At 41.8% G+C, this 22230-nt stretch overlaps 1 protein-coding gene across 1 annotated transcript in view; it reads left to right on the top strand.

Moving 5' to 3' along the window:
• MEP1B (meprin A subunit beta) overlaps positions 1 to 20855 on the top strand; it is a 64472-nt gene extending 43617 nt beyond the window's left edge. The window contains exons 12-15 of the mRNA XM_075584701.1: positions 2929 to 3108; positions 12602 to 12785; positions 19410 to 19614; positions 20660 to 20855. Coding sequence (XP_075440816.1) covers positions 2929 to 3108; positions 12602 to 12785; positions 19410 to 19614; positions 20660 to 20674 — 584 coding nt within the window. The 3' untranslated portion in view covers positions 20675 to 20855. The remainder of the gene's footprint in view (positions 1 to 2928; positions 3109 to 12601; positions 12786 to 19409; positions 19615 to 20659) is intronic.
• Positions 20856 to 22230: the final 1375 nt, after the last annotated feature.

Here is a 22230-nt window from a genome sequence, read left to right as displayed (position 1 = left end):
AGGTGCAGTTTAAATACTTAATAGCACATTAGAGATATTTTATTGCTACAGTTCTAGTGTAGCATGACAAAGCCTTGGTTTATAGGTTTTTGCAGCCACTTCTGCATGGGTTCGTGGTTACATAGTAAACGAGGTTAAACAAACATATGTCCATATTGCTCAACCTATGTTAAATTTAGCCGAAAGAAATAGTCATCCTATATTTGCATTTATATTAAAATGTAGAAAATAATAATGACAAGTGGATAGAAAGAATCCCTATTGTGTGGCACTAAGGAGAGTACACCCTAATTAAAACTTATACTTTTATTATAAACTGATTAAAAATAAACTGTTTGGGGAAACCACATACATAGAACATGAAGCAGCCATAAGCACCTTAAGCATTTACAAAAAGCTGCATATAATTAGTCTGTAGCGTATAGCAATTGTAGAGAAACCCCTTGTAACAATGGGGTATAGGCAGTTTAGACGCAGGCTTGTGTTTAGTGATGGCTGAAATGAAACAGCTATAAACGTTTTAGGCATCACAAAGCTGCATCTAATCAGTCCTTAGCAGATATAGAGATATAGGAGACTACCCTAGGGTCTGAGTGCTGTTGCTGCCCATGAACGCAGTCTCCGAAGCACTCAGACAACTTGTAACACACACCTCACCGATAAGCCGACGTCACGTGATGGTGACGTCAGACGTACCCTACGTACGTTTCACCGTAACTGGCTTCATCGGGGGCGGGTTCCAAGTGACTTTGGTAGGTTTTTATTGGTTTGTGTTGCCGTAGCAACGGATTGTTGGTCTCCACTGATTGGTCACTACTAGGAGCCAATCATGATGCTCGTGTTGATGACGCGCCCACCCCGAGAGGAGGGAGTTGAAGGAACGTAAGTATTCCTTCCGATTGGCTAAAGATGTCAGCCTATAATAGGCTCACAAGTTAGTGACGCTCCCTCTGAAGTGAAGTTGGGAGCGATGGATTACCAAACAAGAGATTCTGAACTCATTTGTGTGTGCAGAAGATAAATAAATAAACAAAGTGGACGCATATTTCATGTGTAATTTATTGTCTGCACTGCATGTTACTTAGTACATGTCCCTACTAGGAAGATTTATCAGTTTAAGAAATGTTTACATGCTTTGTAGTGTGATTCTGATATTGACCCAGTTATACAGGGAGGTAAGTATAGTGCATAGATGTTTTTATTAGGTACCATATCATAATGGTAAAGGCTGGCCTAATCTAGAACGGCAGATGTAAGATAGTATTACAAGAATGGGGTATAGAGAAACCCCTCATTAAGGCCTTCTGGAGTCAAGGTGGACAGTGTAAAAATCCACCTTGATTCTTTTTGTAGGAGTTTATTATTCCAGTCTCCCCCTCTGTTTGTGGATGTAACCCTGTCGATACCTTGAAATACCTTGAAATACCTTGAAATACTAGTGACTTACGTTCCTTCAACTCCCTCCTCTCGGGGTGGGCGCGTCATCAACACGAGCATCATGATTGGCTCCTAGTAGTGACCAATCAGAGGAGACCAACAATCCGTTGCTACGGCAACACAAACCAATAAAAACCTACCAATGTCACTTGGAACCCGCCCCCGATGAAGCCAGTTACGGTGAAACGTACGTAGGGTACGTCTGACGTCACCATCACGTGACGTCGGCTCATCGGTGAGGTGTGTGTTACAAGTTGTCTGAGTGCTTCGGAGACTGCGTTCGTGGGCAGCAACAGCACTCAGACCCTAGGGTAGTCTCCTATATCTCTATATCTGCTAAGGACTGATTAGATGCAGCTTTGTGATGCCTAAAACGTTTATAGCTGTTTCATTTCAGCCATCACTAAACACAAGCCTGCGTCTAAACTGCCTATACCCCATTGTTACAAGGGGTTTCTCTACAATTGCTATACGCTACAGACTAATTATATGCAGCTTTTTGTAAATGCTTAAGGTGCTTATGGCTGCTTCATTCCAGCTATTATCATGTGCAGCCTTGTGTTACACTTAACAGTTTGCATCTAGTTGCCTATATTCCACTGCCACAAGGGGTTTGGAGATATATTGTCATTATATTTTTTGACACAGAGACCACCCAGATTCTAGGGTTTATTAAGGTTTAAGAGGAACATATATATATAAAAAAAAAACCCTCATTAAACACCCTACCACACCTCTCCGTCTTTTTAATATTTTTTGGTTTGTTCTATGTATGTGGTTTCCCCAAACAGTTTATTTTTAATCAGTTTATAATAAAAGTATAAGTTTTAATTAGGGTGTACTCTCCTTAGTGCCACACAATAGGGATTCTTTCTTTCCACTTGTCATTATTACATTCCCTGTGAGCACCACCCCTCAATCCACTGTTTGGTATTCCTTTCCCTCCTTGTGCTTGAGCAGAGTCACCTCTGCAATCTTCATTTGCTTGCAGATCCCCCTGTTTGCTAGAAAATAAAAATGTATATTAAGTGTATATTTAGATTTTTTTCGATCTGTCTGTCTTAAATGGTAATCTGAGGGAGTTAGGTGCGCTCACATGATCAGATCAATAAGGAAATGCTTTGGGTACACAAAGGTCCACCCTTTGCAGGGAGACAATAAGACAAAGTAAAACAAGCAGCTTCAGTTAGAAAGTTTGGCACTCCTAAGGTCTTGCAAAAAATATATAACAAAATGTATTTGGTGATTCGACATTTCGGTCTCAAACTCAGATCTTAACAAAGATCTGAGTTTGAGACCGAAACGTCGAACCACCGAATACATTGTGTTATATATTTTTTGCAAGCACTGTGGAGTGCTTTAATTTCTTATGGAAGCTGCTTGTTCACTGTGTCTTGAATGGTAAATACTAACTGCAACATGCAAGATTTTGATATAATTTGTAGATGGTTTCCAGCTCATCGACCTAACAAGATATGTTTCTGCTTTCAGGTAGCGGTTTATTGTTCTGGGATAAACCTGAAAGAGTGGGATCAAATGCTACATTCCCTAATGGAACCCAATTTATCCGAGGACCAGGACTAGGAACCTCTGCTTTTATCACCCATGACAGGCTTCACAGCAGAGACTTTCTCAAAGGGGGCGATGCTTACATTCTTTTGTCTGTAGATGGTAGGTTATGTGGTATTATAATGTAATATAACATTTATTTTAAATGTTTTTTTTTATCATTTGATATTGACATATAAACATAACATTATGATTGATGCAAAAAGAGAGAAACAGAAGTCATAATGAAATAAACTACAAACTTTTTTTATTTTGCTTGTTGATGCTACGTCTTATGTATTTTGTATTGTAGATTATATAGTGAGAAAGTGACAAGTAAATATTTTCTCTCTGGACTGTTCTACCATTACTTACTTTTTGTAATTTTCCTGATTTTACAAGCAATTTCAGAAAAACTATTTATACACCAATTCTCATGTCTAGCTCATAGACTAGTTGTCATGCACTGCATGGCCCTGATGCTATTCTCTCACTTCTCCCCTTCTCCACCTCCATCTACCCCTCATTTCTGCAGAGACCTGCGCTCTATTAATCTACCAGCTTTTGATTTCACTTTGTGCTCCTCCCTCTCCTTTCTCTGCTCTGCTCCAGACCTGGTCAGGAACTGCAGCACTGCCCTATCCTCCTCTCTTGATCTACATTCCCCTCTTTCTCTCTGCCGATCTCACCCTTCTAACCCTGGCTAAACTGCCACACATGCATGTTGCATTGATGCACTCGGTCCTCTAAATGCCTCTGGAGAAAATCTCATACATTTGAAGACTTCCTTCACTACAAATGTATCCTATCCTGTTTCAACTTTGCTCTTTTCCAGGCTAATCAATCTACTTTTTTTCAATAATCAGCACTCACAAGTCTAACCCACACCGACTCTTCTCTGTCTTTGACTCTCTAATCAGACCATCGTCTGCTAGCTGTTTTTCTTCCTCCATTACACCTCAGGACTTTGTTCACTATATAGCACTGGTAGGTTTGGGCTATTATTCTGTCCTCCTCCTGTGCAATAATCCCTGGTAAGGGCAGGTTGCCAGGAGTAAATATGGTTTGCCCCACCCACTGAAATTCAGTTGGTCAGAGAAGGTAGTGCTCAGGCTTTGTGTCATTCAAAGGCACAGGGGTGGGTCTACTGGATCTGTACTAAAGGAAATACCACTTCCTGTTTGAGTGAGTTCCTCTCCACCTAGAGAGAGGATAGTCAGTTCCATCAAGCTGCCAGGGCTCTGGTATGCTTAAGGCCCTCACTCTGGGAGAGGGGAGAGATATTTTTCTTACTCCACAAGGGAGTAAGAGAAGAGCAAGGATAGCTCCTAGAGCCCTGACTAGGAGTGGTGTCCAGGGACATCCAGAAGGTGACAACCTTTCATTGCTATATGCTGTGACAGAGACTGTGCTGAATCAGGAAGGACCAATAAAGAACATCTGCTTTTATCTATACCTCCTGCCTGAGAGTGGAGTATATTGGGAGGAGGGGTATACAACTCTTTTGCAGGTACTCCACCCCACACAACTGGGGGCTGCACAAGATGGGCCTGTCCTGGTGTCCCCCATGTCATCGCAGGAGACTCAGGGCCCCCTGTTACCAGCAGGTATGCACCAACAAGACCTATGTAGCCAGAGAGCTAGTTCCCTTAGGAGACCCTATGTGAGATTAGGGGAGGGGAAACACCGTTACATTTGGAGGCGCTGCTGAGATAAATCAGGACAGGCTTTCAGCGAAGCAAAACTGGAAGATTAGGATGTGTACTTCCAGTGCAAGTATTGCAGAAAGAGGGATGCTAGGTGTAGTCAGGGGGTCCCTGAACCTCGCAAAGCACGACCTAGAGTGACCTACAGAGGTGAAAAAGAGTTGGCAGCTGTGCTATTGCTGTTCTAGTTCCCTGAGGCGAGTGATCATAGAAGTAAACTGGGTAACTTGGAGCAGGAACTTCTGGAAAGGGTCTGTGGTACTGGCAGCCAAGAGGAGGGATGCCCGTGCTGCGGAGGAGAAGCCCTCCAAAAGCACATCTAGCCGGTAGCCAGTCTGTCACCACAGAGCACTTGACTGGACTGTCATCATGTACAGTATGCAGAGAAAGAGTTTTGCCTAGCCTGGGGTATGCTACAATTTTATTGCTGATCGGAGCTGAAATGGCGTGTGGTGTGTACCAGGAGCGAATCACCCTGACGGCAGTGAGGATTGCACTACTGTGAGTACTGTGGGATTGTCAAAGAAGGTGGCTGTGTGTAATAGTGCCACACGAGGCATTGAGAAAACAAAATGGCGGTTCCCGCCGGGACTGCGGAACGCACGTGCTGTGTGCAAGCATGCTGTGAAGAAGTTGTGTGCAAAGATTTGGTCGTGTTTGGCGTGAAAGCCAACGCCCTGCCTGCAAGAGGGATGTGGCGCAAAAGCTGAGGTTGTGCCCCCCTGTGCTGTGACTGGATCAAACCCCAGTTCACGTCACAAAGAGAAGCTGAGTGCTCCTCCTCTAATCTCCACCAGAGGGAGGGCGCACATAAAGAGCTAATGGCAGAGTCCCAAGCGGAAGAATTGAGGAGCCAGATGTGAGCTTCCTCACCTTCATTCTGGTGTGACTGGCGAGCAAGAAAGAACCTCTTGTCGAGATTCAATGTTATCTACAGTGTCAGCAGCTAGTGGTATGCCTCTTTGCCGCGTGAACGCCTATCAACTCCCAGGAGGCTTCCTAGTGGTGGAGGTGGGAGGCAAAGAATACCTGAAGTGTCTGTGTCTGCAGTGCAGATTACCTAGACCTGAGCCAAGTACCCATGCGAGGTGTCCACAGTGTGGGATCTTCTACCTATGGCCGGTAGATCCCTTTTCCACTATCCAGGCTCCTACAGAGGTCCCGAAAGCAACGCTGACTGAAGTGGAGTGCCTATCTGTAAATATCAGCCCCGATCAAGGTACCGAGAAGTCTGGCGTGCCAGAGCTGAGTCCAGTAGCTGAGAATGTGCTACCGGAACCCGCTGAAGAAGAGATGGTGACTACCCAAGAGAGAGGGGAATCGTTGCTGATGGTGGTGCCGTAACCGGACCATTACGTACCCAGTGTGCCCATCCCAAGTGAGGAAACCCGCCGTTGCAGCCCTGTGGAGATGTCCCTGCCTGCCTCGTCGGACGATGAGAGCGTGAGTGTGTCATCAGGGTTGATGCGCCTACCGGTGGACCACTGGAGTGATGCCGTCCTGTGAGCAACTTACCTGTGATGCCGAGCAGCTGAGTCTGGAGATCCCCAGACAACAGGCGCGAGTGCAGCCGGAACCGCGGAAGAGTCTCACGGTCGTGGCGACTCCCAGCGTGGCGGAGATGGGACCCGAGACGACTGCCGATGAGGTGAAACCTACCGAGAGCCTGCGGAGCGGTAAGGAAGCACCACTCCCTTATTCCCACCAGGTGATGAGAGAGGAAGTCGGCGTGAGTAGACAGCCTGTAGTTTATCCTTGGCATGTCCGCGATCCTGAAACGTCACCGCCGCCACTTCCGGTGTTACAAGCGACTGACGACGACCTTCCGATGCGGGACTTGTACCTGTACCGGGACTCCGCGACGTCGACAGATGAGGACGTCACATCCGGTTTCCCCCACGGGGTGGACCGGAAGAGTGCAGCTCCGGATGTCGTCCGCCCTGACCCAGAGGAGGAAGGGAAAGATAAGATTATGGACGCTCTACTAGGCAGAGGGAAGAGGAAGTATGAGGAGGTGATATCTACTTCAATATCAGCAGGTCGTGGCGTAGCCAGATTAAGAGACTATGTCAAGGACTGTGTTGTTCCCCCGACCCTTGCCCCTAGCGCCATTGCCCCGGCCACTGCCCCGTCAAGTTACAGTTCAACAGGTCCTAGTGGGGTTAAGAAAGAGAAGGTTCACCATTTGTCCGTGGACTGGAGGGATTGGGTGACCAGTGATGAAGGGTCTGATTGAGAGAAACATTGGAGTAGTAGGATTCCTGTGGATAATCCTGCTGTGTTTAAGCCTACATCCAGAGGTAAAACAAAGGGAACCGTGTCTTCTGTAAGGGAGGGTTCCATAAGAACAAAGTCACCTGTCATGAATTCCACTGTGTGTAAATATGCTAATCGAGGGAAGGGTAAAGGTTCCCTGTCTAGTGGTACCTCAGGTGTATCATCACGAGGAGATACAGAGGAATCTGTATCCTCATCTGGGGTAGCGGATCATAGCACCAAATGGTGGTCTCCTATGTTTAAGGGCAATTCAGATTTTATGGACTGTACTAGGTTCATCATATTAGAAGATGATTTGGTAGACCATTGGTGGGGTAAGGGCACCTACTCTGAGAAGGAGGCTGCTGACGAGTTGTCAAGGAGGTTGAGAGGAATTAAACAGGGCAGAATAATTCCCAAAGGTCCGTCCATTCTCTATGATGAGATTGCCCCTGAAGAACCATTGTCCTGGGTCTTGCCAGATACAGCTGGAGACCGTAAGTTGATTAAACTAAGCAGAGCTGAAAGAGCTATAGTGGCCCGCTATAGACAGTCACATGGGTTCAACTATCCATATGTGCCTGAGCCTATAATGCTCAAGATAGAGGAGCAACGTGAATCTTGGCTCCGAGAAGCCGAACAGGAGTACTTAATGTCCAAATGTATTAACTCCGTATACCATTCTGAGGAGAAGATTTGTTATCTGATGAGGGTTTGGAGTGTGGGAAGAGGGATTAATATGAACAAAGTGGTGTATCGCCCTGAGAATGGCCCTCTGCAATCCTTTTCCATTAAGGTAGTGGATCACAATGGGAGGGAGGTGCGTAAGCCAGATCCCCGGCACTACTATTAGTTATCGGTCCTCCATGTTGGGAGTTCCCTGTGTTATTTCACCACTCTGGATGTGTGGTTGTTCAGCCATGTGTACACTGTAATGACTTATCAACTGTCATTTTTGTATTTGTACAGGTTGTTCGCCTGCAGGATGGCCCAGCAAATTTGGTCCAAGTGGGGACCATTGGATTCCACCAGAGGGAGAGTATAGCCCTGGTAAATTTGGGCTATTATTCTGTCCTCCTCCTGTGCAATAATCCCTGGTAAGGGCAGGTTGCCAGGAGTAAATATGGGTTTGCCCCACCCACTGTAATTCAGTTGGTCAGAGAAGGTAGTGCTCAGGCCTTGTGTCATTCAAAGGCACAGGGGTGGGTCTACTGGATCTGTACTAAAGGAATTACCACTTCCTGTTTGAGTGAGTTCCTCTCCACCTTAGAGAGAGGATAGTCGGTTCCAGGAAGCTGCAAGGGCTCTGGTATGCTTAAGTCCCTCCCTATGGGAGAGGGGAGAGATATTCCTCTTACCCCACAACGGAGTAAGAAAAGAACAAGGACAGCTCCTAGAGCCCTGACTAGGAGTGGTGTTCAGGGACATCCTGAAGGCGACAACCTTTGATTGCTATATGCTGTGACAGAGACTGTGCTGAATCAGGAAGGACCAATAAAGAACATCTGCTTTTATCTATACCTCCTGCCTGAGAGTGGAGTATATTGGGAGGAGGGGTATACAACTCTTTTGCAGGTACTCCACCCCACACAACTGGGGGCTGCACAAGATGGGGCCTGTCCTGTTGTCCCCCATGTCATCGCGGGAGACTCAGGGCCCCCTGTTACCAGCAGGTATGCACCAACAAGACCTATGTAGCCAGAGAGCTAGTTCACTTAGGAGACCCTTTGTGAGATTGGGGGAGGGGAAACACCATTACATTTTGAGGCGCTGCTGAGATAAATCAGGACAGGCTTTCAGCGAAGCAAAACTGGAAGATTAGGATGTGTACTTCCAGCGCAAGTATTGCAGAAAGAGGGATGCTAGGTGTAGTCAGGGGGTCCCTGAACCTCGCAAAGCACGACCTAGAGTGACCTACAGAGGTGAAAAAGAGTTGGCAGCTGTGCTATTGCGGTTCTAGTTCCCTGAGGCGAGTGATCATAGAAGTAAACTGGGTAACTTGGAGCAGGAACTTCTGGAAAGGGTCTGTGGTACTGGCAGCCAAGAGGAGGGACGCCCGTGCTGCGGAGGAGAAGCCCTCCAAAAGCACATCTAGCCGGTAGCCAGTCTGTCACCACAGAGCACTTGACTGGACTGTCATCGTGTACAGTATGCAGAGAAAGAGTTTTGCCTAGCCTGGGGTATGCTACAATTTTATTGCTGATCGGAGCTGAAATGGCGTGTGGTGTGTACCAGGAGCGAGTCACCCTGACGGAGGATATTGGGAGGAGGGGTATACAACTCTTTTGCAGATACTCCATCCCACACAACTGGGGGTGCACAAGATGGAGACGCTGCACCAGTAAGTTACATTTGACTCCTCCCTCACATTCTCCTCTCACATTCAAAGGTAGCTAAAACCTGTCGTTTTTTTCTGCTCAATATTGCAAAGATATGACCTTTCCTGTATTACTCTACTGCTAAAACGCTGATGCAGGCCCTCATTCTCTCCTAAATCTGTCTCACCGTCTCTCCTACTGTAATCCCTCTCTTGGCTTCCTATCAAATCTTGTATTGCACACTCAATTCTCCTCCTCACTTTAACGGCTCTCTTACACTTTCTCTTACACTCTCCCTTACACTCTTCTGCTGCTCCTTACATCTCAGCCCTAATTTCTCACTTTACACCTGCCCGACTCTTGCGTTCTACTCAAGGATGCTTTCTCTCTACCCCCTTTGTATCTAAAGTCCTCTCCCGCCTTAAAACATTTTCACTGACTGCCCCACACCTTTGGACTGCACTTACCCCTCAATATCCAACTAGCACCCTCTCTAGCTACCTTTAGGACCTTTCTTAAAACACACCTCATTACCGAATCATATGAGTAGCACTGTGGCTGATACTATACGCTTCACACATTGACCTTGGCCCCTTGCAGACGCACTTACCAGAACACCTTCTTATAGTCTCTGTACATTCCTCCTACTTATATATTAGATTGTAAGCTCTTTATGGCAGGAACTCCTATTCCTAATGTTACTTTTATGTCTGAAGCGCTTATTCCCATTATGTGTTATTTGTATTATTTGTTATTTATGTCACGTGTATTATTGTTGTCACGTGCTATGTACATTAGTTGCGCTATATAAAGATATACATACATACTGTACACAGTACATGTATACTTAAATATATAGTGTTAAATAAAAGTGCTGAGGTGCAAGTTATATTTTCTAAAGACCAATGCTTATGTTTGAAATGACTGTAACAGTTTTTGTTTTTTTCTTAAAATTGCACAAATCTCCTATATATTTTTGAAACTTGTCTGTCTATTCATTATGCATTTGGACACCTCTTAAGATATCGTAACCAAATTTTGCATGATGAGATCAAGTTTTTGTCTATGTTTGGATATATTCTATTTTTAATTCTATGAGTTATTAACATTTCTCTGACAAGTAAGTCAGCCACTGGGTGTTGTGACCTGGCAGATACATAGCCTACCAGGTACATCATAATGCATGTAGCCTGGTGTCAGATAAGGAGTCAGATAGCTACAAGATTTACACAGAAAGCAGATGAAGAAGAAAAAAAGAGAGGAAGTCAGATGACAGGTGAGGATACAGTAAGAATGCCGGAGTAGGAGAGAGGCGGAAAGAATTGGGGGCATCATAAGGTATTAAAGGAAAGTGATGGGAGGGAGAGAGATGAGGGGAAGGAGAGAGATGAGGGGTGGCAGAGAAGAGGGGAGAAAGAGAAGGAAGTAGTGGGGTGAGAGGAGGATGGGAGGGATGAGGTTGATGTCTTTGAATTCCTGAGCAACATCGGGTACTTTCAACTAGTTTTTAATAAGTTAAAGTTATTTAATACTCACTTCCCGGGTTTTATCAGGTTTTATCAATATAATAATGTAGCATATTTTGAGAATGGGATAATACTTACCAAATCTTTGTTCTGAGTGTTTTAGATCATTTTTATTCAAGCAGATGTAAAGCCTGTTCTGGAAATAAGGGGAGAAATGCATGTGAAATATTTCTCCTGTGAAGAATCTTTGCCAAAGTGTTATATTTACTAAACAGGGAGGGCTATTTCATACTGTATGACACTTTATGTTCCTCATATCCTGCAGCAAACCCAGTGTAAAAAACAGCAGCACCATATTTATCAAATCAACTAAATTCTATTAAAGGCAATTTAAATGTTTTTTCTGGTGCAATTCTTTTGCCCCAGTTTTTTGCAGCCGGATAACTTTAGTGAATAACCCCCAAACACTTCTAATTTTAAAACATAGTCCATAAAAAGGATTCCGAGCAGCATATTACTTGTGATTCAACCTCTTTGCCTCTTGTGGCGAGTCAAAGGCACCATATCAGGTTTTTATATGGGGGTGCCACCTTCCATGGTGAAGCTCTTTGAGTTTTTAAAGTGAGAATGCAAATATAATGTTGTTATATTTTTTTTAGTGAAAGCTCATAAAAAATGTAAAAAATAAAGGAAAGTTTCCCTTAGTAGCAAAATGTGGGCAAAGAAACGTATCCATAAAAATTATGCTAAATCAGTTCCTCCCTTAGTTTTGCTGGTGGCATGGTGATGGGTTTGACAGTTGGGACAATGGAGGCAATTGGTGTGGTGGATGACTTTGGAGGGTTCTGGGGAGACTTTAGGAAGGTTTAGGAAGGGGTGAGTGTAGTGGAGATCATGGGTGGGTTGAGGGAGGGGATGGGATAGGAGGTTAATCGGGGATCATGGAATGTGATGGAGAAGAGATGAGTTTTGAGTTGTCTTCTGAAGATAGAGAGGAGGCAGATTAATGTGGTGGTGAGCCTCTTCCAGTGGAGGGGGCAAGTAAGGCAAATGGTCGGAATCGAGAGGAGGCACAGGAAGCTCGGGGGGAGTGAGGGTTGTGGCAGTCAGGGAGAGACGAGGACGGGAAGGTGTGTAGCGAGAGATGAGTGCTGAAAGGTAAGAAGGGGTAAGACCATGAAGAGATTTGTAGACCAGGGTTAGAAATTTGAAGAGGGAACACTGTTGGATAGTAGTGGAGTTAGGAGAGGGGTGGTGTGGGCAGAGCGGGGGAGATTGAGAAATGTACTGGTGGCTTGGATTTGTTGGATGGGTAGAGGAGTAGAGAGGGAGACCGAGGAGAAGGGAGTTACAGTAGTCAAGACAAGTGAAGATGAGGGAGTGGATGAGAAGTTTGGTCCAAGAGAGAGAAATTATGTGGACACATTTTTCTTATGTTGTATAGGTGGTAGCAACAGGTGATAGTGATGGAGGTGATGTGTTGGGCAAAGAGGAGGGAAGAGTCAAAGGTGACTCCAAGGTTGCGAATGAGAGGGGGAGGTGGTGAAGGGGTGAAAGGAGATAGTGGCGATTGGGGAGGTTGGGAGGGAGGAGGAAGCAGGAAAGTAGAGCGAATTCAGTCTTAGCTGGGTTAATTTGTAAGAAGTGGGAGGACATCCAGGTGGAAATGGCAGAAAGGCAGGCAGAGATACGCATGGAAAGTTCATATAATTAGTCAGGGTCATATAAACATTTTCATTGTTATTTATTAATCTTAAATATTACAATGCACTTTCATAATTTGATGGTTCACAAGTACAAACATTATATTTCTTGCAAGTGTTAAATACAAATTGATATAGTTCATTAACAATTAATTTTTTGCATCCAGATATTTCCTTTCTAAATGCATCTCAACCAACACCTATTCCCCCCACTGGCACGACAACTGTATCCACGATTGTACCAGAAATGACCATGACAACAGAACAAAACAAACCTCCAATACTCTGTGTGGGATATACCTGTGAGAATGACGGTGTCTGTGTAATTGAAAATCAGAAACCAGTGTGCAGGTAAATCTAATCTATTATTAGAACTCTTTAATTAATTGCTCTATTATTATTATTATTATTGTTGTTGAAACTTGTAAGGTGGCATATATTCCATTGTATAATGTTATATAAAAGCCAGTGACCTAAAATAAACATATTATAATAAACATAAATACAAATCCACAGAAAGAAAAAAAACAAGTAAATTATAATAAATTTATATAAAATGTAGAGATCCTGCTTGGAAGAGTTTATTATAATATTGAGAGTTAATACAAACAATCCTTATATCATTGTTTGTTTTATACATCACTTGTGTAACACAGCAGCATAAATTCCTCTACCCTGTCTGTGAATATTATATACTTCTCACATGTACGTCCATCCTTAAGCTTCAACACTTTACCACGTGTTCAAGCATATATTACGTTAATCTATGAGAGGTGCTTTCATAGTGCTTAGAGCTCCCCTTACACATGCTTTAAACCAAACACCTGAACAGGCTGAAGCTTCCATCTTTACATGGGGGATGGCTGTAATTCTGGATTGAGTCATTCTGCATAATTCTGCACATATTTTTACTCTGTTTTTACCAGAGAGGAATATGCAGATCCCAGCATCTTATGACAGACTATCACATCCAAATGGAAAATCTATTTTCAAAATTGCAATCCCTGTTAGTTTGCACAAAAAAAAACTTAGCAATGCAATTGTCTTCCTTAAACATCACAACTCTTAATGTACGGTGTTTACACACAAAATAAAAATAAAAAAAGCTATTTCATAAACCTATAGGTGTCTGACCTTGGTTAAAAAATATAAAGGTGTGAAACATCTATATTTGCTAAGCAGTGCTATTTAAGTAAATGCGTGTTAAGTGTCTTTCAGCCCCAGAAGTGGTCTAATGGAATACTACCGCTTGATAAATGTGCCTTAATCTCTTAAACATGTCACAGAATGTGGTCGTTTGAAAGACACCAGCTACACCGACCTCTTCTGCCATCACATTCAGGCCCTTATTCAATGTGCTGTGTAGCAGCTTCCCAGTGATGGAGAAAAGATCAACTTCATTCAAATGAACAAGCAAAACCTTCTCTGGTAGCAGCTTCACAGAATATTGAATGAGGCACTTAGGGACATTTTCTATCTATTCCAAACCTAGGGCCCATCTCACAGCTGAGAATGAGTTAGGGAGCAGCCGGGCCAGTATGGGCCTAGCTTTAGGTTAAGGATGCATATATATTGTGTGTCACCAGTCCGTTATGTAGATCCGTTTGGACGGTTTATTGGACGTTTTGACTTGGTTAATGTTCCTTCAGTTCATGTTTGGAGGTTTTCGGCGGGTCTAGCAGTCCGGGGATTGTTTAAGGGGCTAAATAGCCCTGTTGGTGTTGGATTTTTTTAAGGTAAGTTCAGGGTACCCTTGCCGGACGGGACTCAGTTATGGTATTGCCTGGTGGTGGCAGGGTTGGCAAGTGGGCAGGGCTCATTGTGCTTTGAGTACCTGGAGCCCATCTCGCAGCTGACGTGGGGTCAGGAGAAATAGCCCTCACCGGAGTGGAGAGAGACACCAGGCACGGCCGAACAACAAAAATAGCAAAGGCTGGACTGTGCTACAAAAAAAGGCTTTATTTAAACATGGATTTTTAAAAAGGAGAGACGGGATAACACCCCCCACAGCTCTTACGCGTTTCACCCACTCAGGGCTTTGTCAAAGAGTAACGTTACTTGGTGCCCAGCTTCCTAAAGTACCGGATGCAACCGGACGTGATGTCACTCAACCAGTAATATGCAAAGTCTCCCAAGATTGTATGAAGGGAGCCTGCACACCTGGTAAGTGTGTACGCGCTCATGATGAATCAGTACTGGGAGCATGGGCAGTGATGGCAAGTAGTTTTCCAATAAAAAAGACAATTTAAATTTAAACCATTATATAATTAAACATATATCTTAATTAGTATAGAAAAAATTAACCGTGTAGGAGCTCAAAAGAGTGTAGACAAAGGTGCCAGGCAGGGCAAAGTCAATATGAAAGCATTTAAATGGAGTTGACACCGGGTATATAAAGTCGGGTAGGACTGTGATAAGGAGCAAGGTAAGTGACTAATAACGCAAGAGAGGGCTGTTAACGGGAGAATGGAAAGGTACTCACTCAATCCCTGACCCTGGCTGGCCGCCCGGTGTGGAGTCCACGCGACTCACAAGATCACCGCTCTGCTTTCCTCCTTCCAGCTCCAGTCCTTGAGAAAGCGCCATAGTGGGCGTGAAACGCGTGGGAGAGTTTGTCACTGTCTATTTTTTGTTTTTATGTAGCCCAATAAATTAGTTTTTAACCCCTTTTTGCTGGTGAGTTCTTACCTTATTTTCTCTGGAGCGGAAGGACCACGAATCCTTTACCTTCTCTATCTTAATTAGTAGTCTATATTCGCATACCCCCATAAGGGAGGTTAAGTCACGCTAGTGTATGCTAAGAAAGGCATAGTAAACCTCAACCCTATGAGGTTGTGAAAATGAGTAAAAATAAAATCATTGCATAATTGAAGATGCAAGTTTAAATTAAAATCAAGTAAAGTCGGGGGGATGGGGTATATAAATCTATTAAATTGGTAAGAATTATTTAAATGACTAAATGTCACACATAATGCAATTGTGTGCAATAACCATAAAATGTGTTCAAAATTTGGATAGCTCATATTTTATACAAGTGTGACTGATGTAACTAAACAACATGTAAGATGATGGTAGATATAATTGCAACAATTTTAAGTCAATTGGTTACTTTGTATGTAAACTTTAAAAAGTTTTATAACACACTTTAAGTATTTCACAACCCAAGCGAAATTTTGTTACAGGTTTCAAAATATTCAAAGGACATTTGGAAAAAGGAAAAGAAGGAGAAAAGAAGTAATAAATAATAAATAAATGATATGCAACATCATGAGTTTGTTTCTTATTTCAATCCACGATAAGTGGGAGGTTTAAGTCATATATCAGGACTAATTTTTATGTAAATATTCCTCAATCGTTGATTAAGAAAGTCTCAAAGAAAAGAAGCAACAAGAAGAAGAACATGTCTGGGTGATATGCATAAACATTCATATAAACATTGACATAAACATTATTTTAAGAGAGGCCAGAGTATGGGGAGGAAAAGCTCTTGATTTAGAATATACTAGACATATATTATAATAGATTGAAACCCTGGCAATAAACATTTTAATAAAGATGGTAGTCTTACACCATAGATGTTGTTCACAGAGCTAGACAGGCGAACAATTACAGAAGCAGAGATTTCCAGTGGGGGGACACATCAAAGAAAGTGTTTTATCTCCCAGTCAATGTTGATTCTTCTTGGTGTCATTGTGTCCATTGTAAAAATCCAGAACATTTCCTTTTGATTAAGGATGTTCTGACGGTCACCACGTCTGACTGGGAGTGAAATATGTTCTATCCCACTGAAAGTAAATAAGTCTAATTTGCCCATAGGGCATTCTAAGAAGTGTCTCGCCACTGGAAATCTCTGGTCTTTATTTTTTATGCTTCTAATATGTTCCATTACACGTTTTTTTTAATGGGCATATTGTTTTTCCTATGTAGCTCTTACCGCAACCTCATGTCAAAATATAGATTACATAGTTGGTATTACATGTAATAAAACTCTTCAGTTTTATTTTATCCTTATTAATTTTTGAATGCATCACTTTGATGGGTTTTGCATAGGTACATACCTTGCAAAAAACGCATTTAAAGAAACCTGTAGGTGGAATAAAGCCCCTTGTTCTTACTAAGGGGTTAACAAACATGCTAGGTGAAACATAACTTGACAATGTTTTTGCTTTCTTAAAAACAAATTTAGGTAAATCTTCAATATATGGTTTTAGTTTGGTATCTAGACTCAAAATGTTCCAGTATCTAGCAACAATGGTGCGGATTGAGTTGGCTTGTCGACTATGTTGAGTGATAAAGTATAGTGGTGTTTTACCATTTCCACCTCTAGATCTATTCAGTTTTTTCAACAGATCAACACGTGGGGTGAGATAGGCGTGTTCAAAAGCTTTCTGCAGGTCACGTTCGCTGTATCCCCTGTAGCGGAATCTAGAAGCCAATTGTTTTGATTGATGTATAAAGTGGTCTGTGTCTGAACATATACGTCTAAGCCTTAAAAATTGTGCTTTTGGAATACCTCAAAGTAAAGGCTTAGGGTGACCACTGTCCGCTTTCAAAAATGTATTTCTCGAATTTAGTTTTCTAAATATATCCGATTGGATAAATTGATTTGAATCAATATACAATAATAAATCCAAATATACAATTTTTTGAGCATGATATGAAAATGTAAATTGTAATCGTTGTTATTTAAATGGTCCACAAACTCCGTCAGGGACCTCGTGTCACCTTCCCAAATCAAAAACAGATCATCTATAGAAAATAATATTGTTACGGAAAGGGTTAATGTGACTGAAAATGTGCATAAACTCCCAATATCCCATAAATAAATTTGCGTATGATGGTGCAAATGAAGTACCCATTGCTGTGCCTCGTGTCTGTAAATAATAAAGTGAGTCAAATAGGAAGTAGTTGTGAGTTAATAAAAATTAAATTGATTCAATAATAAATGTGATTTGTGCAGGTGATAAAAGTGAATAATTAAGGAAATGTTGAACTGCTGTGATTCCATGTGTGTGATCAATAATTGTGTGAAGGGATGTGACGTCTAAGGTAACCCAAAGAAAATTAGGGGACCAAGTGAATTCAGAAAGTGAGTTAAGTAGATCAGTGGAGTCCCGGAGGTATGACGGAAGTTTGTGGACCAATTGCTGTAAAAAGATATCAATGTATCTGGACAGTCCATCTCCCAAAGATCCAATACTCGATATTATTGGTCGACCAGGGGGGTCAACCAGAGATTTATGGATCTTTGGGAGATAGTGAAAAATGGGGATCATCGGATTATTGACGTACAGGAAGCTTCTTTCTTTCTCATTTAATACTTGTAGAATAATACCAAAATCTAAGATGTTTTTAATCTGTGCCAGAAACACATCTGTAGGATCAGACTTCAGGGTTATATATGAACTCCTGTCCTGTAGTTGTCTAAGGGCCTCTTTTTTGTATTTTACATTGTTCTGGATGACAATAGCACCCCCCTTGTCGGCATTTTTTATGACCAAATGTTTATTATTCATCAGACTTGGAATACTAAGTCGTTCTTCCTTGGTCAGATTGTTACCGAAATTGGGGGTGAAATTGTAACCCTTTGCCAACAATAATAAATCCCTTTCAACTAACTTTTCAAAGGTTGCTATATGTGGATCCTTCATATATGATGGATAAAAATTAGATCTATTCTTCAATCCTGAATCTCTGGAACCTACCAGAAAAGGGGATGCATAATCAGCCTCCTCCTCCATGGTTTGCTCATGCAATAGGCTATTCATGTCTTGTAGGGTACATAATTCACGAAATGAGGTTAAATCATCTGCATTAGAATTGGGTTCTGAGAGAGGTAAATTTAAATTCTGTGTTGTCTCAGAGGGAATACTCATATTGATTGGAGACTTTGTTTGTAGAAAAGGAGACTCCATGTGAACGATAATCGCTGTCTGAGGCGTCTGAGAAACTGGCTTGATCACCTGATTTCTTTTTTAATATAGAAGGGCGTGGAATGGACTTATCCTTTGGGTCCTTGTGGATTATGTTGTTGGTTCTTTTGTTTAGCTCTTTTGTGTGGTGTATTTGCACTTCTAGTGGGACGAGGTGGTTTCTGCCATATATATACCTGGCCACGCCCGTAATCCAAACGGTCCCTATCAAAACTTTATTTGTTTCTTCTCCATGATTTCTTTGTCAAGTTTGCTTATATTTTGATATTAAAGTTTATCATTACTGACAAAATTAGGCATATTTTCAAACTTGTCAAGTTGATCCTGGGTTTTTTTTATACTGTCTAATAACATTGTTTTCTCAGCTATTTTGGTTTGTATAATCAATTCCATCAACCTCATTGAACATGAGTCCAATATCTTCTCTTCAAACCCTCTGTTTATAAAACCAAATGATGGTGTTTTTTTAATTCTTAGCCCCCTTGGAATTCTTTTATTTTGTACATAATTCTCCAAGGAGGTGATTTCCGACCACAATTTGATCTTCTGACTTAAAAGTTTCTCCAGGTGAACTGCTGTGACTTGGGACGGTCCCAGCTAGCCGGCCATGGTTTAAATGCCACTGGCCTTACCTGGCGGGCCATGGTTTAAATGCCACTGGCCTTACCTGGCGGGCCATGATTTAAATGCCACTGGCCTTACCTGTGGGTGGAGCACTCTGGCAGGGTCTGCACCTCCCATTTTGCTGTATATAAATAAAAGCCCTTTATACCATTTAGGCCATTGTACCTCCAGACCTATGTGTGTGCTTTATTTGTGGGATGTTGTGGGGGGTTGTGGGAGCAACATCGCAGGCTCTGAATAATGTCCTGCTGGTTCCTCTGGCATGAATGGGATTACACAACACTCTTGTCTGCCCAATGTATAGGGTATGTCACATGTAGTAATTTGATCCTTGCTCGATGTGTCAGAACTTTGAATGTGATTTTAGTCAAACCTTCTCTTTGCAGCTTGCCCTTACTGTATTGCTCTCTCTCTTTAGATGCAAAGTTACTAAAGATTGGTGGTACGTTGGAGAAAAGTGTGAGAAAAAAGTCTCAAGCCAAGACACCGTTGTGATAGCAGTTTCTTCATCGGTTGCTGTATTCGCTGCCATGTTAATAATTACACTGGTCACTGTGTATTGCCTGAAGAAGAAGCACAAAAAACAAATTGGGAAGGTTGATGATGCTCTTAATCTGGAAAATGTGAGTATGGCAGAAATACAGTGTTGTACAGATGTAGGAAGACTTACTGTTTGTGTTGCTGAGGCCACCTGGGCCAGCTAAATTAACCCTGCATGGCATCTGATCTGGAAACATACACCCGCCACCATCGTTTGCTTTTTCAGACACAGTGCTGGGGACAGTAAGTCTTACTATATCTGTAGATCATTAAATATCCTAAATACCATAGGGGAAATGTACTAAACTCCAATACAGGTTATCACACTGCATTCTGCATTTTTGTACATGATTCTGCACAATTAAAGGGTGATCAATGTGTGATAAACTGTCCCAATGTATACATGCTAAGTAGATAATAGAAATATTTATTTGAGCTACATGTGCTGCAAACTTCAACCCTACAGCGGGACTACAATGCAATGTTTCTTTATGACAAGTTATAATTGATACCTTTCAAGAAAATTTAAGATAGATGTACGCGAGTGCCCTCCAGAAGTATTGTCTGCCTCTTATAGGTGATATAATTCAGTATTTGAAGAGGTGGGTGGGGGGAGAACCCCACAATATTACACCATATTAGCCTGGTTTGGGGGTGGGGGGGGTTGAGGACTGGCATTGAGTACCCCGGCACTAAGGCCCCTAATTTTAGGTAAGGTCATCTTATAGAGAATGGATAGTTTGTTCAGAACAGGATTGGTAAAATGTGATGAATGCTCACAATGAGATTTGGGAGTGGTTGCTTTGTAGCCTTTTTGTTGTAAGAAGGACCACATACTGTACACCCAATTTATGTGCAACACAACAACCAGGCTGATCACATCATAATAAAACAAATATACGGAAATCATACAGTAGAAGAAATAGACTGGTAAAGCCTTTACAGCTTGCACGTCTCAATTTTAGGATTTAGAGGTTTCAGAGACAAAAGCTTGTGGGAGTCAAACTAAAGTGCAAATATGCAATACGTTTCATGAAGTTTGAGTGCAGTTAATGTGTGCATTCCTTTCATTTCCTGTTAGGAATTACTGAATGTAATACATACTGTATGCATTTTTGTTTCTTTCAGAAAAGTGCATTCTAAAAACGGAGACCTTTTTGAACAATACCAAAGGAAGAAAATTACAACCACCCCCATTTGACATTTGAAATCACTGCAGTCGAAAATCTGCTGCAGTTTGAAAGGCACTGGGAAAGGAGAGAGAAGAAAATAAAAGAACTGGGCAACTTTAGGTTACGGTTTATTTAATAAAGTCATGACTTCAGGTTGCTGGCAATTTTCGTTATTTTTATCTCTGTACTTTTTCAGAAGAAAACGTAAGCCGACAATTCAATAGTAAAATAAGTATTGAATGCAAGTTGGAGTACTTAATTTTCACAGTAACACATTCATCACATATATTTAATACATGGCTCATCAAGGGGCAGTTCTAATGCGTTTTCAACCATTTAAAATCAAATCAGTTAAGCAGATGCTTTTCTTTACCTTTGCCGCATGGTACAGGGGTATATGGTGTAGTTATTAGCCCATTTTAACCTCATCTATGTATCAACATTTGCAGACTCCCAGTTCCTTCCTGCAGTTGCCAACATATTCAAAGATGCCCCTGCCATCATCATATTCAAGAAATGATCTCCTAATCATTTCTCACAGCCTCATCCCAATACCCAACTTTCCCAACAGCGTGTGCACCTTCCATAACACTGTGCCACCAAAGACGTCCTTAAACAGTGCATGACACCTTCAATAATATAGTGCTCCACCAAGCATGGGATGTTTGTATTAAAGGCATTTACCCTCATATCCGAGTCAGACTCATTCATAATATAGAAGAAAAAAAAATCATCCTTATATTTGTAATTATAATATAGATCTCAGAACATATTTGGTACTCATTGTTTTAAATGCTCTTTAGGAATCCACATTTAATAAACCTGTAAAAGGTGAATTATAATTACAAATATAGGGATTTTTTTTTCTACATTGTGAAGGAGTCTGACTCAAATATGAAAAAGATCAAATGTAATCCTCAGACATTAAAAAAAAAATTCCCCTCAAATCTTATGCAACTAAGCTTATTTTATTAATGTGCTTTGAAATTTTATCGAAATGCTTGTAAGCTCCCCAGTATGCACTTCTGCCATCAATTGCTCTGTCCACTGTATGCTCTCCCTGTGTCAACCAACATTTTACTTTCCAGAAGTTAACATGCTGTCTCAAATTGTAATGGTGTAAAAGCACTACAGAGTAAGCCGCAACCTCTGTGCAACGTTTAAGCACATTGCAAAATAATAGTTCACTAATAATGCCTTTCAAAAAGCATCTAGAGTCCTGTACGTTGTGATGCTGGTGTAATGGTAAGAGTCAAAATAACTATTCATTTGTCCAGGAAGCAGCCGTTATAAATAAAGTGTACAAAATCAGAACTTGTAGCCATTTGGGTTCCCCCCGCCGCCCCCACACACATCTAGCAGATATGGCAGTACTGAAGTTGAAGTTTCAAGATGAGATGGAAATAAGTCACATCTTGATCACCCCGTTTACATAAAACATTCCTTAATCTAAATGGTCATGAAATAGCTACATTAAAAGTCTTGTTCAACTACAGTTTATAAAGAAAAGTAACAAAATATCTGCTC

Source organism: Ascaphus truei, chromosome 2 (genome assembly GCF_040206685.1).
Source record: "Ascaphus truei isolate aAscTru1 chromosome 2, aAscTru1.hap1, whole genome shotgun sequence".
NCBI lineage: Eukaryota > Metazoa > Chordata > Amphibia > Anura > Ascaphidae > Ascaphus > Ascaphus truei.
This window is presented reverse-complemented; position numbering and strand designations above follow the sequence as displayed.